We start from the raw sequence: 16,411 nt of genomic DNA, 5'->3' as shown, positions 1-16,411 counted from the left end.
GATATGCCAGCCTCACCACAAAGCTCCATACCATTAATCAGCCTGTATAAAGTAACTCAAATGTGTCTCATACTTGACGACTTCGATGTGTGGTGGCCATTTGTTGAAGATCTCTGGACTTCCACAAATCTTAGGTAAGTTTATGGGGCAGTATGCAATAGGTAAAAGCACTAGCAAGCCTTTAAAAGGGTTAGTAAGTAACTGTCCGTGAGATAGCACACTGTGCTTTGAATCACAGATCTCTGCTATGAATTTTTATTTCCGTATTTTAACAGGGCTCTGTTCTCTATTCATGGGCCTGGAAGGTGATGCCAGAAGTCTCTCGGGAGGCAGTGAGAGAGTAAAGGAAGACAGCAATATAGATGTTTTTCACCTTTTAGAGATGGAGTGCAGGTGTTTACTGTCTGGCTTAATAGGCTAAGTCCTCCAGAACAATTAAAGCAACCAAAATAGATCGGAACAGGAAAGAAACTGCAATAGCCAGAGAAAAGGAGGAGTGGGAGCTTTCCTTCTACTATTAGAGAAAAATATGTACACTGTGCTTCCCTAGAGTGCTTTTGCCCAGCCCCAACAACTGCCTCTGTACTTTAACCCTTACCTTTCAGCAAAAATCCCTAGCCTTGCCTTCAATCCTCTTCCAAACTAAATGAGAGATGTGCTCTGTCACTCTCACAGTGAAGAAGTTCTTCCTCATGCTCAGGCGGGACTTCCTGTGGTTCAGTTTGTGCCCCTTGCCTTTTGTCCTGTTCCACGGCACTACTGAAACTACTGAAAAGAATTCAAATTAGCCATTTGTGAGGCTCTATAATGCTTTACCAATCATTTTCACTAGTAATTTATTTCTCTTTTTCTGCTCAGAGAAGGCCATGCAATATGATGATCTAAATGCTAGATAAGAATATCACAAAAATGTTGTGTCCAAATGTGTATGAAGCACTGTAAACATCATTAGTCTTTCTGAAACATGCTTGGCAAAGAGCACATAGCAGCAAGCAGAACGTGAAATATGGCCTTGTCTTGAAACAGAAGAGAGATGCATTTGAGCAAAACCTCCAACAAATGTAAATAATTTAATAGGTCAGGATAACAGCTGCTGGTAAAACCATGCTGCAGGCACTTTGGGGTGCAATGCAGTGTTGTGTGTGTGTTTTTCTTAATAGTGCATCGGGGAGGTCTCCCCCAACTAGATACGTGTTGCTGCGGTAATTGACTTTGAATAAAAGCTCTGAATAGTCCTCATGCTTGTATACCCATGGAGGGTAGAGAAGAGCACTGTTCTTTCAAGAAGGTCAGGTAGAAGAAACTTGGCAAGAGTGTCCGACTGAGCTATGGAGGCAGAGCAGCTTCAGGGATGCCTGCTAATCCAGGAAAGCTCTGTCTTGTGGGGAGCAAAGGAGCCACTTTTTCTTTTGCTATATCCCCTTCTTACAAATATTTTTGTCAGCAGAACTTTGACTACAAAACAAAGAAGTGTCCTGAGTGCTCCTGGAGGGAGACTGTTCTCATCAAGTGTGTGAGGCTGTTCTTAGGAGGTCAGAGTGTTTCCTTGGTCATAGAGGATAGATGAAAGTAAGGACCTTGGATGGGGTCTTGGCACATAGCAAAAATGATCAGCTGAAACCACTTGTAGCAAGATTGTAGGGCTAACCACTGTTTAGTATGCTGCAATGTAAATCACTTGCTAGATAATTTCAAACAGTGAACTCTTAAAACAAAGTGTGTTCAGTCTACAGATGTTTGATGAGTAAAAAGCAGCTGTATTTTTCCAATAAAATGCCTCTCTAGAAACATTTTGCACAACTTTAATCAAACCAATAAATCTTCATATAACTCAGTATCAGACAGTAATTGCAGTCAGTAACATTAGAAATTACTGCAAGCAAATCTACTAAAAGAGAAATGTCATATCTTTACTGTAATGTATACGTGGAAGGAGGAAGAATTAACGTTCTAGATTATTGCAAACAATAATCTGATGTATCTGAAACTCATGAATTAGAAAAATATGTCTAAAATAGCACCATAATTTCACTCCATATTCTTTTAGAAGAAGAAATGGATAACTAAAGAATCACTAAAAGGCATTATAGTTTTAGTTCCATGTTTATATATATACTTACAGAAACTATATATAGTAAAATAATGCAATTAACACTGCAAAATCAGATGGTGCAAAGTAAGTAAATGCAACAACCTCCGATGCCTGCACAACATTTGTTCACCTGCCTTAATGTGTTTGTGATGTGATGGTCATTTTTAACTCCACGACTGTATATAATTATGGCCACAGTCTTTTTCCCTCCCTGTCTTTCAGTAGCCAGATTGAAAAGAGAAGACATCTCTAGTTTTCTGACTCTTGTCATTTATTTCCTTAGCTTCTTTCACAAAGGAGATATAGTGGTTGGCCTAGTGGTAGATGGAGCAGCCCATGTTGACATGAGTGATTTTCCCAACACCAACAGCCAAGCTAAGACTCACTTAGCTGGCACAGCCTCCCTTCCGTGATACACATACCGTTTCTCAAACACCGAACAGCACAATTTTGATCTCTGTCACCTTTGTTGCCAGTAATAAATCTGACCTATGTGCTTTCCTTGTAGCATATGCAGTTTTTGGATTACCTGTGTAAAATTGGGAGCATATGATGATGAATTTCATTAACATATTCTACATCTTTATCTGCTTTATTTCTGGATGGAGCTGATCATCTGATTTCCTTGATGTGCTGGAGCAGTTTTCCTCATGCGATAGCTTGTTCTATTCCCTAAATCAGTACAGAACTTAATACTTAAATAATTCAGGTAGATAAGCTGAATACAAAAAGTACCTCTCAGAAACAACATTTCGCATTAATAATATAGATTAGCCAAGGAAAAAGAAAGCAGTATTTGGCTCTTCTTAGCATGCATTATTAAGGTATAGCATGCAACTCAGTAACAATTTAAAATAAAACAGTTAAGGAATGATGAAACTGATGCTTTTGTTCTGTGGATCAAGGAGAAGGATCTAACACTTTGTATGTATTTATGAACATGCCACATATACCTATGCAACGGTCCCAGAAGTGTCTGAATATTATTAGAAGAACGGTTTATTGTTCCATTTGCCCTGTATGCAATCTGATACCTATTTTCCTTGAAATGAGAATTTCTAAAACACTTGGAAGATGTGTCGATGTTTAAAAACTGTTACACCAAAACCATTCAAGAAAGTACAAAAATTACTTCGGTTAGAGTGACCAAGACATTCTACCTGCTGAATACTTCTTTGGCTCTTTTCTAAGAAAAACTGTTGTTTTTGCTGTCAGCTTCTGAAATTGCACGTTTCTGTTTCTCAACAGAGATGACAATAACCTACTATTATGGAGTAAATTTTTCACTAACATTCAGTAAATGTTATTAACCTTACTCTGAGTGAGACTTGCAGCATCTTGCTGTTAAACCTTTTTCTTCATACTAGATAAAGTTCAGAGTGCTGCAAGCACCTTGCTCTCTTGTTTCTTCCTGATGGATGTACAGAAAATGTCACTTCATATAGCAATAACAAAGATATTTCCCCTTTGACTTCTGTGACAAAAGGAAGTCATTTTTGGTATCCTGAAAGACGCTTCTCATGTTTCCTAAAAGGAAGATGGCTTGGCCAATCTGTGACATTTGTCTTGTACAGGTTGCTCCTGGCTCCCAGCTCTTTGCCCCTGGACTGGTACCTTACTGCAGAGTTGCAGGGTCTCTCCTGCTCTGGGCTGTCATGTGCCAAACACGACTGGCTATGCACGATGCTCCTGACTACAGACTAGGAGACAGGCTGCGGGGATGGATCAAGGCGTCCTGCTGAAAGGCGTAATTCTCTACCATCTACCACCGCCAGCCACTGCCACCAGTGACCAGGTACGTCTCCCACAACACAGCCTGATGCAGTGTTGTCCCAAGCATGAGAGCAGAATATATTGAACTGGAAAAGGAAGTGCTTCACTAAAATGAGGGAACATGGTTGCTCTACTGATATTAAATTGAACAGTTATCATTTGAAGAATAATGGACAAAGAAACTAGTGCATGAAGGAGCTGTTTCACATCAATATCCCCAAAGCCTGGGACAGTATCCAGAAATAACTCTTTCAGACCCTTCACGTCTCATAAGAATAAACAGGATGGGCTGTGTAGAATGCCTGGAAGTGAAATAAAGCTGGGAGGGAGCCCAGCAAGGCAGGAAGAACAGTGCAGGTCCAAAATCACACATCCAGTTTTATTCTACTGAAACCAGGCCCTTGGTTTACACATTTACTATACAGATTACCCTTTTAAAAGTGATTAGTGGTACTTCTGTGTAGTTTTTCAGGGAAACTGTGTGCTGCTCAGAGTACTTGTTATTATTTGGATAATGTGCAGCATACTTGAAGGATATTTGATTTTTGCTATAGAATGAAAGATAGGAAGGTTAGAGATAAGATTTTAATTTTAAAATAATTAGTTTTGTGACCTGCTATTCCAAGTAAATGATTATTTTCATAGTAAAACCTATGAATACTTCTATTATTTAGCTAATATTTTACTAATAAATGCAGACCTGCTGGTTTGCATCCAGTACATAGGAAGAAAAACAATAGAAACACAGCCACCTCTGAAGAGGCATTAGCAAACCAGCAAAATGTGTTGTGGCGAAGCCTTAGCCAAAGACGCCACAGTTAAAGCAAGTCCTATATGCTAATATACAATAGGTAGGATCTTGGCTTTTATAGTCCATATGAAGTACTTGATAGCTCTTTTATTGCAGTATTTGAATATCATATGTCTATTTTATTTTTAGGTGTCACAAGACTCCTGCGAAATTTGTAAGCCTCATTTTATTGATGTGAGCTGAAAGCTACTGGCTGCATCAGCCCTGTTGTGTATGGTACTGCTCATGGCAGCCTCTAAACCAAATGGTCTTTTTGGTTATACTGACCATGTCAGGGGCCACCTTTAGGGTGACCTTGCTGATAGCCACAGGGGCTAAGTGAGGCTGTACTCAGAGTTTACAGCAGCATGCAACACACACATCTGCAGTTAGATCCTAGATTTCCATCCATCCCACCTACCCTTACAGTGAGGGCTTGGCCCCCTTTTCCGCCTGATATTCTTTCTTCTAGGCTCCTTGGATTCCTTCTGACACAGCTGATGGAACCAAGGCAAATGGGTTTTCTAAGAAGCCTGAATGGAGTGTGCCTTGAGTAGGTAACATGAATTATTGGCATCTGAGAAGTGCAGGATCCTGAAAGGCCTCTGGAAATCACAGTACTCAGATGTCCAGTTTAGCAAAGCTATTTTAGAAATAATTATGGAAACTAATGGTTTCTCCAAGATTAAAAAAATTCTGTAGTAGAGGTGAGAACTGAAACTGTCTCTCAAAAAACTCCACACCTGTGCCCTAGTCATCTGAGTACTTTGATCATATTTCTGGGAGGAAGTCTTCATTGTAAAGTGGATTTAAGTAGTACAGCTGTTGCTGAAGGCCAGAGGGCCATATAGGTACTGCTGGGATCTGAGCTGCTGCTCTGTGGTTCTGAGGAGTTGAGATACTGTTTGCACAATTAGTAGTTAGGCCACTAATCTCTCCCCTTGGGCTACTAAAGTGAATGTACTGTAGAGGCCTAAGAAAAGATAGCAAGTGTTAGCGTGAACTTAGTGGTCATGGGCAAAGAAAGTGTGCAGCTCTCTACTGCCTCGCTGAGCATCTGTAATGTTACTCTTGATCTGCAGCGGCAATTCAGCGAGGAATTGTCCTGAAGTTTAGGAGGTGAAAACTCAGTTCTAGGATACACAACTAGCAGTCCCTTAATAAAAAGAGACCTTTTCTTTCCCAAAGCTTGCTTCTAGCAGGTATTTTCCCATTAGCTTGAATTTACTACTCTCACTCCTTTATTCTTAAGTTATGAAGATGGTCCCCAGGATTAGCTGTAGGGCTTTTGCTACCATTGGCAAATCTCACCCTACATACATTCACGTACACCTGCTATTCACTTTGCTGTGTTAACAGTTTTCTGACCTTATCTACTTTATCAAGTTATCTACCTTGATAAATGGTCTCTTCTGTTTATATGGCAAAGGCAGCTTCTGCCATTACAGGTGGTTGCCTGAGAGTGCTAGGTTATTATTAACAGTTGGGAAGTAGCTGCCAGACAAAAGAGAGTTTTCCTTTTCTCCCATAGACCTAAGAAGAAGAAAGTTTGCCTGGGTATATATTTTATGATGCTACACAAAGCAGTTTTCTTGTAGTCAAAGATTTCTGTATTTAGCCAACCCAGTGTTGCTTTGCAGCCTTTTACATCCATATATCTATGGACAGAAGGAGACAAAACTGTGGTGAACATCTCAACTTCATCTCACAAATAATTTTGGCTCTTTCAGTACATTTCTGTTTTTCTGCAGCAGTGCCTATAATATAAGAATGTTTGTAGAGAGTTAATTCCCATCAAATGCATTTTCACTGATTGTCTGACTAACATTTGCAATGTTAGAGAGATACTATTTTCTTGCTATGTGCTATTTGCGTTATGAATTACTGGCATCCATGCCAGGAAGCTGGTATCCAGCCAGCAGATAAAAGTTAAGCAAAGTTCACAGCAGGTCTCACTCAGAGGCTCTGTGTTTCTTGTGATTCTTGGAGGACTAATGTTTTGTAGATTAAACAACCTGATCTTTAAAATGTTCATACTTTTCTTTTTTAAGGAAGTCTCAGCTGATTTTCCATTTTTTAAAAAATTTAGTATAAAATCTTGGATTTTTATTGCAAGCCTCTTTATCAAAACTGAGATTAATGAGCTTCTGAGTTTACCATCAGGGACTGATCCTGGTCTCTTCATGATTTGTCCTTCAAAAGGCAAATCCTCATAACTTCTCCTCCCCATAACTTCTACAATGTGCACTAGCAGTTTTGCAACATGAAAGGGATTTTTATCAGAACCTGTACAGCTAAAAAAAAAAAAAAAAAAAGAAGCATAGTAGAAAAGACACAGAGATAAGGTCTCACCTATATTATGGTGGCTTTACAACAAAGTAATTCCTTTGACTTTGGAAAATTTGTAGGAGCTTTGAAAAGGAGTAATGATATAAAAACTCAAAAGTGCTATCTCTGCCCAGGGCTGGCCCTTTGGCTGGTACAAACAAGCATAGCTCCATTAATGTCAATTTATTTTCGTTTATATTAGCTGAGATTTTGGCCTCTAACTTCTTATTCACAGAAAAAATCTGCCACTCAGATGAAGAGTGCCTGAGGGTACGGATTAAATATTTCTGCTTATCCTTCACTAAGTGCTGAATGATGAGTTCTTCTCACTCCATAGTCATCTATCCAAACATCAAAATGGCACTATGACAATTAGAAGAGTTCTTTCAGGATCTGGACCCTGCAGTTCATCTGTGGAGTTAGTCTTGTGTGATGGATGTGAGACTGGTTCCATATCCTCCTGAGGGAAAGTAAGATGGCTGGTTTCATTCCTACTATGTGGTTGGGGATTTGCTATGTGAGAGTTTAAAGAAATAAATAGCAAGGCATGAAACTAAACGTGAACCTTTGCATGTCTAAATTACTTCTCAGAAGAGAACATCTCTGCCAGCTGTCACTGTAAGTTAGGGTGATAATTTAAAATAAACCTCCGGTTCTAGAAGAAAATATAGCTAAAAGACAGTGGAGATTTTGCTGGAATGCACAAGATTCAGATGATGGAAGAGGGCTTTCTTGAGCTATGGCTTCATAGGATGTTCTCCCTGTAGTATTCACTGCAACAAGCCACATACATGCTTTGAAAGCAGGAAGGTTTGAATTCACTGATTCTTTTTTACTGAGTTTAATTATATCATTTAACACTATCTGGTGGCACAAGGCAGTTATTATATTGGTGACAACAGCACAACCAAAGTAGTCTGTGCAGACAGGATTCTTCTGCTAGGCTTGAAGCTTAGGGCTACGCTCTAAAGAAGACCCTTACCATTCATCCAAGATGGTACGAGGCATTGCCACCCATGGATTGTCCTCAAGAGGCATTCAGGTTTGCTCCAGATATACCTAGTAAACAATGAGAAAGTCAGAAGGATCAAATCCTGTCTTGTTTTGAGCAGCTGCAGAGAGAACTCATCCAGCATAACTGTGTCCCTTTTTTGCAACAGCAACAAAGAAAGAAAAGAAAAGAAAAGAAAAGAAGCGATGGTCACTCCTGTCCTGGAACAGAGCCTTGCCAACATTTTCTCTTGGTTAGTATGAAGGTGTATTTGCAATCCAATGCATTCTGGAGGTAATTAAAGTAGGGCATGTCACTCTATGGCTACATGACCATTCTCCACCACAAATAAACACATTAGTTGTAAGAATTCTCCATTTTACTAGAGCTAGGGAAAGAGGAGAGAAGTACCTCATCAAGCCCAGTAGGCTGGGACCTGTGGTCAGGATTTGACTCCTATGCACATGTGAGGTAACAGGCTCAGCAATGAACAGCAGCTGTGGAAAATCCCAAGAATAGAACAGCAAAAACAGTAGAGTAAATAAGCTAAATAAGCTGGCATGCTCCTCAGATGGGATTGTTTTGCCCTCAAGCTTCAAATTCCTTTAAAATAAAATTAAGTACTGTTGTATGGTACAGCCTCAGAGCACATATTTCCAGCTATTCTCTATATGCCCTGAATTGACAGAGTAGGAATTTTTTGGATCTCCAGTTCTTCTAAAATCCTTCTGTCCCACAGCCCTGCCTTACTCTTCTCTAGGAAAGCTGGCTTGACCCCTTTGGTCAGTGACCAAAGGTGGTTTCTACTGTTTGTCAGGCATCCTTCTGTACTACAAGGAGAGATGGAGATTCAGTCTCACATTTCAGCTGATGGCAATATTCATCCTAATTACTATTATTTTAGAATCTCTTCTAATAGTTATGATTATTAGCCTCATTTGTCTCTATGCCATCTCACTGCAGTATATTCTTCAGTTTAATTATATATCATTTCAAAGATTTCTTTCTGTAAGAATTCATAATATGATATATGGCTTTGCTCTTATCAATGCTATTGTTTGTATTTAATAATATGCAAGACAAAATGATTTAGTTTCTAGAGGGTACTGTTTGTTTTATGTAAGTGCATTTCTCTCCCACATAAGACAGAATCACACAAAGCTACTTCAAACGGGATTAAGCTGCAATGTTGGAAATTCAAAACTTAGTCATATAAAATTGTATTATAACTCATATACTGAAGGAGGCCACACTGAGATTGCAGGGACAGCCTTAGGTCAAACATTTTTTGGCCCTTGAATGCTTGATTTAGCAACTTCAGGATTCCTTAAATGAAGTTGGTGTCTGGTTTCTGCAGAAGTTTTTTTTTTTTTTTTTTTTTTTTTTTTAATATATATTCCCAAGTCTCATCCTCAGGCATCTGTTTCTCCTTCCCTCTTTCACAATCTTCTCTGGCTTCCTTACCCAGCAGATCCCAGCTCTTTCCCAGTTACTTGTCAAAGCTGTTCTCCCCTCCCATGCACACTGGTTCCTACTCTGTCTCTTGGTTGAGCCAGACCCTGCCTTCTCTCCTCCCTTAGCACTTTCTTTTTTCACCTGGTCCTCTCTGCTCCTCCTGCTTTGAGAACTGGCTGAGCAGAAACACTGGTGGCCACCTTCTCCTTTCCCTTCAATCCCTGCTCTTCCTCTGTTTCCTGACTCCCAGTTCCCAGTTTGGTGTTTCTCTCTTCACTGTTAAATCCCAGCCACAGCCCCTTCCCCCAGTCTACTTCTTGTCCTGAGGCCCAGCACAGCTTTTGTCTCTTGTGTCTTTCAGACAAAGCAGTGTCCTTTTCCTGCTGCCAGTGTGCCACCAACAAACTCCCTAGGACAACGAGCAAGGAGATTCCCTAACATTCCCTGCCCTCAGCCCAAAGCCACCCACAGGCAGAGAAACAGGTCCCACTGCTCTGCAGCGAGGTTGCTAGTGCATCCCAGTCCCGGGCAACTGTGGTAGGTTGGAGCATCTCTGTGAGAATGAGACCATCAGGCTGCTGAAAGCTCCAGCAGGTCTGTCCTGAGTGCAGGCTGTTTTATTCTATCTAAGAGGCTCCAGTTGGACTTGATTTGGTATGGTTTTCACAGGGAGGACAAACAGCTCTTCTCCCATGAAGACAACTCCTGGCAAGCTATTAACCCTTGTGGCTATGGCTCTCTTCAAGAACAATGTCTTCTCTTCTAGCTTCAGCTTTAGCTGGCTTTATCTTTTTTTTTCTTTTTTCTTTCTCCCCCCCCCCCTTTTTTAAGGCAGAATGTTATATGATAATTACCTCTACAGTCCAAGTTTGATAAAATTGAAGCAGCCTACCAAAAAGTTTTGAATACAGTTGCAGGGTATAATTTATTGAAAGATATTTCAGTGAATTCTAAATGCCCTTTTATTATTCTAGTACTATTAGGGATGTATTGCAAACTAAGACTGTATTGTATTAGGCAAGGTTCTAAACAGAGGTAGTCCTAGCCCTAGAGAACTTATGACTGAAACATAAAACATAATTCACTAGCTTAGTGTAGATGGGTGAGGAGAGTAAGTTAAATTATAACCTGCAAGCTTTCAGTGTGCTGGGATCTTGCCTACAAAAGCTCGATATTGTAGCAGAAAAATATTTTATTGATAAGAGCCTCCCAACGTTCACAGGGAGTGTGAGAAGTAGCATGAGAGTAGGTAATAAGGATGCTTATTTGGAAAGAACAACCCATGCGCAGTGGAGTCTAGCAGCAGTAGTGACTGACTAGCAATCAGAGCGGATGTTTCAGTACTGAATGAAAGATGATAGGTAAAGACCCCGAATATTCAAACAAGAAAACTTTATTTATTAACCAGAAGAGAAAGAGTTAGTGAAGGGATGCTTGCCATAACTGAAAATCTCCCTGTGCTGAGGCAGGATCTACTATACTTACATCATTCTTGATAGCGCTTGATTAACGAGGTCTCCACTGCTGAGGTTCTGGATTCTCCCCTAGGCAATCTGTCGTGTCCAGTCTCCCTTGCTACCATTTAAAGTTCATTTCCTCTTGTCATCCACACTTTGAAGACAGAAACAACATAGTACTCAGGAGTTGCATTCCACTTCTAATCAACTTTTCTGCTGGATTGCTATTAGTCTCTCACTCAGCATCCTGTATCTGTGCAGCAGATTATTTCTGCTTAAATTTAGAATTTTGCATTTGTTGTGGACTAAACTGCATTTACTCTCTCTGTTTTTCTATATTAATATAACCCAATCAATCCTTAGTGAGAGAAGCTGAAAAATTTCTACTTTTGCTTTATGGATAAAAAACACTTCTCTCTGTTTACATTCCTATTTTGCAGTAAGTCCACTGATTTGTGACACCCTGTTTGTACTGTTTAAAGCTGTACTTACAGACCTTTCTTCTGATGGTTGGGGGAAACATGAAATGCAAACAACACTTTCTTGAAAGCTCTTGTCACATTCCCACTGAGATAAATGGGAGGCTTTCTATTGATTTCAGTGGCTCTTAGCTTATGCCCTAAATGCATCACAGCGTTAAAGAAGGGTTTCTCCGTTCAGTTAATATGGACAGCAGTTAGTCAGAGAAGACAAGATGCTTTTCCTTTTAAGGTTCCCATGCACGGTGGGAAAATGGCACTTCTGTTTATACAATTTTTCCTTCATTCTGTCAGCTTTTGCTACTTTTCAGAAAATATCTCTGTTTGGGAGTTTTTTGAGTAATGGTTTAATGGTTTCAGCTGGGGACATATTGAAAAAGTGCAGTGTACAACATGCTAACTAAAATAGTCTGGAATCAAGTTCTTGGTCTTAGATGATTCACTGGACTTCACATACTGTTGTGATTGCTAATGTCCTGACATTTATTTGAAAAAAGCCCATCACAGGAGCAGAAAAAATAATACACTTATGAATGATTCTTCCTCCCTGATCTCTTAACTCATCCTTCATTTTTAACCCAGCATAGGAGGAAGACAAGCTTTTAACTCTTCAGAAGATTTCCATTGTTCAGGTTCAAAAATTTCATGGAATCATTAAAGATGAACATCAAGTTTATTGGGAGTTGAATGAGCAAATTTTTGTAATTAAAAAAGATTCATTCCATAATGGACATAAGCAGTAATAGAAAGAATTGCTGAAAATGCAGCACTCTTATAGTGTTTACAATACATGTTATATACAGTGTACAAGACCGAATGGGCTTTATAATAACTAATTAAATAAACAGTTATAAAAAACGATGTGTTTGTATGCCCCTCTCTGCATTCAGTATCTTTCTAGGTAAACAGACCTTTTTCCTTTGGACTGACACTATGAATATATCCCGTTTTAATCTTGAATTGTCTTTACATGAACATACTTCTACAGCTACAGGAACAGACATTTCAGTTATCTTAAGTCTGGTCTACAACTGTAACTGTGGTGGAAAAGAAGCTTCTTTCTCCTTCACCTCCTGTTTGGTATATTATTATTATATCCCTGTTATTATTACTACTAATAATAACAGTTTATATTCTAGAAGCAGAAAGGATTTCTAATCACAGAACTAGGTGATTAGAGGATGCGGACATCCACATCCTCTTGCCCAAAAGAATGGAAAACCAAAGTGAAAAAGACAGCAGAGCTAATGAGTGTAAAAAAGAACAAGTCTATGGTAAAATGAAATGTTATGCAGTTCATTAATTTTGACTCATAAAAATATAAATGTGTGTAAATATGGAATTTGCCTCAAATGAAAAATATACTAAAATAACACAGTATCAATGGACATCACTGTGTTTTCATGCATAGAAAATGAAAAGAATCCTTGCTACTTGATGAGTTGTTGAGCAACATTTTGCTGGACCCGAAAAATAGTCAGATTTAGAGAAGGATATTGGGTTGTTTTACTTTCTTTACAGCCTGTGCACACTTTCTTTGTATGACATCGTCTTGTACAATACTCATGCATCAAATATATTTAAAATGCAGAAACAGTTCTTCCAATATTCCATATGCTACAGTAATAATACAAACCATTAAAACTGTTAAAAGTAACTGGAGCTGTTCTACAATTCCAGCTGAAGATTAACCTCACAGTTGCCCTGAAATACATATATCACAATTTTATATATTGTGTTATCAGTGATACAGTAGTTGTCATCATAGACATGATGCTTTCTGTATCTAAACTACACTTCTGATACCTTGTCAAAGAGTTTTTTTTTACAAGTCACTGAAAATTGATGAGACAGGTGGGATCATTTGCTGTGACATTCTGGTATGACATATTATGCATTTGGATGGGTAGCAGAGAAAAAGAAAAGCAAACCAAAGGACAAATTAGCTGTCAAGTAATATATTTTAATAAATAATTAGCTTAGTCTGAATGCTGTATCAGTGCAATTCATATTCATTTTAGTGCCATTTTAAGTAAGCTGTACTATCAAAATAAACATGGAACAGAGAATCATTAGGTTAAGCTATTCCTGACTGGGAACAAGTTGAAATATGATTTTTCTTTTAATGATACCCGGCTCAAAGAAAACTTACAGGGAATAAATTGTGAAAAAACTTGCAAAACCTTTTGCCTAAAATATTTTCCAACGAAGACATAAATCACAGGGTTAATGCAACTGTTGGTGATAGCCAGGGTAGAAGTAAATTGCTGACCAAAGTTGAGCAGTTCTTCCCAGACACAGCCTTTGACCACTTCCATCTGGAATAATATATCAAGGAATGTAAAAAGATGGTAAGGAGTCCAGCACAAAAGAAACATCAGCACCACTATGAAGATCAACCTGGTAGCCTTAGTGTCTCTGTGGTCCTTGCAACTCTTTGTTCTGAGTGCTCCTTGTTCTCTTGTGTTTTCTTGTAGGGAGTGAATGATACAAACATTAAGGAAGACAATTGCAGCAGAAGGCAGTGCAAATCCCACTATGTTGAATACCAGACGCTCCGCTGTTATCCATGATGGTGTGGGGAAGTCTAAAGCACATGCTGAGACATTCCACTGGGGAAAGTGTTTCACAGTCCGAAATGCAAATGTTGGGATGCTGACAAGTATTCCAAAGACCCAGATGAGTGAGCAGATCCCTTTGGCCTGAGTTTTGTTTCGTATCACTCTGTTGCTCAAGGTATGAACAAAAGTCAAATAGCGATCCAAGCTCACTGCCACAAGCAAGTAGATGCTGGTGTACATATTCAGGCTGGTGGCTGCACTAGTGCTGCGACAAAGGAAATCGCCAAATGGCCAGTTAAATTCATTCCTGATGTTCTCTGCCCAGAAAGGGAGGCACATGAGGAAGATAAGGTCAGCAACAGCTAAGTTTATAAGGTAGATTTCAGCTATCTTTAGGGAGCCCTTGTATAACGAATAAACGAAGAAAACAAGTACATTTCCAAGTATACCAATAATGCAGATGGTGTCTATGTATACAGGTAGTATGGAGTATACGATTTTCCACCAGTCATCTAACTCTGGGCAAACAACTGAGATGCTCTCATTCTCACTCTGGTTTGAGGAGGGAACGTTCAGAAGAGGACTTTCAGCCATTTTCTTTATTCTGAAATGAACATGAGACTCTCTGAAATAAGGCATAAAATTCTAAAAACTGTCTCCTATCCATGCTGTAGCAAACATTTAACGAAATTCTTTTTTCATGCTTATTTTTACAGGCTAGATATATCCATGATTCATGCATACAAACGTCAGAACTGTTCCCTAAGTTGGCAAAAATGAAACTTTCTCTATATCCCATGAAATTTCCTCTCTTTGATGGCATTGTTTAAAGCGGCACAGAGGAAGGTAAGCAGCAACTTAATATAAGTTGATCTGCATTTCTCTCCCACACTAATGACAGAAACAGATATACCGGAATTCCAGCTCCCTGAGAACAGTGGGAGTCATGCTAATCACACAAGCAAGCTCTGTGCCCTTCTCTTACTCTTATTTTCTGGGCAGAGTATAACTTTAGCAGGATGATGCCAGTTTTCCCAGAGATGGGAATACTGCTCATTCTCTGTATGCATCACTTGTTTGGTTAACTTCACATTCTATTGTTCTCTGTCAGTTCCTCTCCTCCCAAACTTTAGGTTCAAAATTACTGTTAGGTTAGACAGCTCATTGCCTTCAGATGTCAGTTGGTGCAGTAATAAAACACCCTGTTCTGCCTGTGACTCTTCCTAAAATTCAGCACAAAATTGAGTCTGAAAGGAAGGCCTTTGCAGCTCTAAATTCACAGCACACTTCTCCTGTCTGTACAGAGGAAGCTCCCATTCAAAAAATTCATCTGAGCTCAGCTGGAGAGAGGCAGCCCCAGACTCCATAGCATTTACACCTTTATTAGCAATGGCAATACCTTTATTTCTATCTGGTAGCTAGGTGTGAGCTTGTACAGTAATGAAAGCATCAGTAAAACATTATTCCCGTGTGAAATTCCATTCAGTTACTAGAGAGATGCTTCCGACTGAGACTTTATCCTCCTGGTGCTCTCTCTCATGCACAACTATAGCACCTGGATCTTAGTTTTTATGGGTATCTATTCTTGGACCTGTTACGGTAGGCAAGGCATTATTGATCCTGTGGTGACATTTAGCATTTCAGTGTTTCATATGCAAGTGCAGTATGCTGATTATAAAAAAGAACGCACTTAAAAAACCCAGCACGTTGCAATCAGTCAACCTGGATGTTAACTTCCTGCTACAGCAAATTAATATCTGCTCTTTCAGCTTCTGCATTTTTAAACCATGGAGATAGCTAAGGATAGAGTTTCTGAAGTGAGCAGTTAGGGCTATTCTTCATCCCTTTAACTTACAGGTACCATCTTAGTGTCTGCATCTGAGTAGCTTGCAGTCCCTAACATACTTATCTTTGGGAGGCCCCTAGGAATCAGAGAAGTAGTAATATTCCACTTCATGCAGTTTGGTACCTAATACACAGAACATTTTTCATGACTGATTCAACGTTTCACGAGCGGTAAAGTTTTAGCTCAGTTTATAAACTCAAGCTGGCTGCCTTGTCGGGAACTGGGCTGCAGTTCAAGTTAACACAACTCTGTGGCTCTTCTTTCCCTGTTAACAGTCTGAATGTTACCTAGTTCATTGTTGGTCTCATGCAGTCTAAGAGAATTTTGGAGGATCTAGATCTAAAACCATAGAGAAGATAGATGAAGAAGTAAATGACTGATTAGCATCAGAGGCTATTTAGGAGAGGGCAGGAATCCCTTATCATAGCAGGAGGCTGGTTAAGGTGTGATAGTAGTGGAAGAAAATCTCTAACAATATTTATGCCAGAAATAACGTAAAAGGAAGGTACCAGTGAAGAATTTCTTTCTGTAAACAGAACTTTTTCTTTTACTAAAAATGGAGGAAAAAGAAGTGCTTATTATCCTTGCCCATTTTCAGATCACTTCTTGGTATCAGCTTGTGCCAGTCATTTTGTGCAC

At 39.3% G+C, this 16,411-nt stretch overlaps 1 protein-coding gene across 2 annotated transcripts in view; it reads right to left on the bottom strand.

Moving 5' to 3' along the window:
- Positions 1 to 13,222: 13,222 nt before the first annotated feature.
- Positions 13,223 to 16,411, bottom strand: part of BDKRB2 (bradykinin receptor B2) — a 39,752-nt gene continuing 36,563 nt past the window's right edge. For both annotated transcript variants that reach the window (XM_062576630.1, XM_062576629.1), the window contains one exon: positions 13,223 to 14,530. In XM_062576630.1, coding sequence (XP_062432614.1) covers positions 13,438 to 14,520 — 1,083 coding nt within the window. In that variant the 5' untranslated portion in view covers positions 14,521 to 14,530 and the 3' untranslated portion in view covers positions 13,223 to 13,437. The remainder of the gene's footprint in view (positions 14,531 to 16,411) is intronic.

This window comes from Rhea pennata, chromosome 5 (genome assembly GCF_028389875.1).
Source record: "Rhea pennata isolate bPtePen1 chromosome 5, bPtePen1.pri, whole genome shotgun sequence".
Classification (NCBI taxonomy): domain Eukaryota; kingdom Metazoa; phylum Chordata; class Aves; order Rheiformes; family Rheidae; genus Rhea; species Rhea pennata.
The sequence above is the reverse complement of the archived record's forward strand: the minus strand, read 5'-3'. Positions and strand labels throughout refer to the sequence as shown.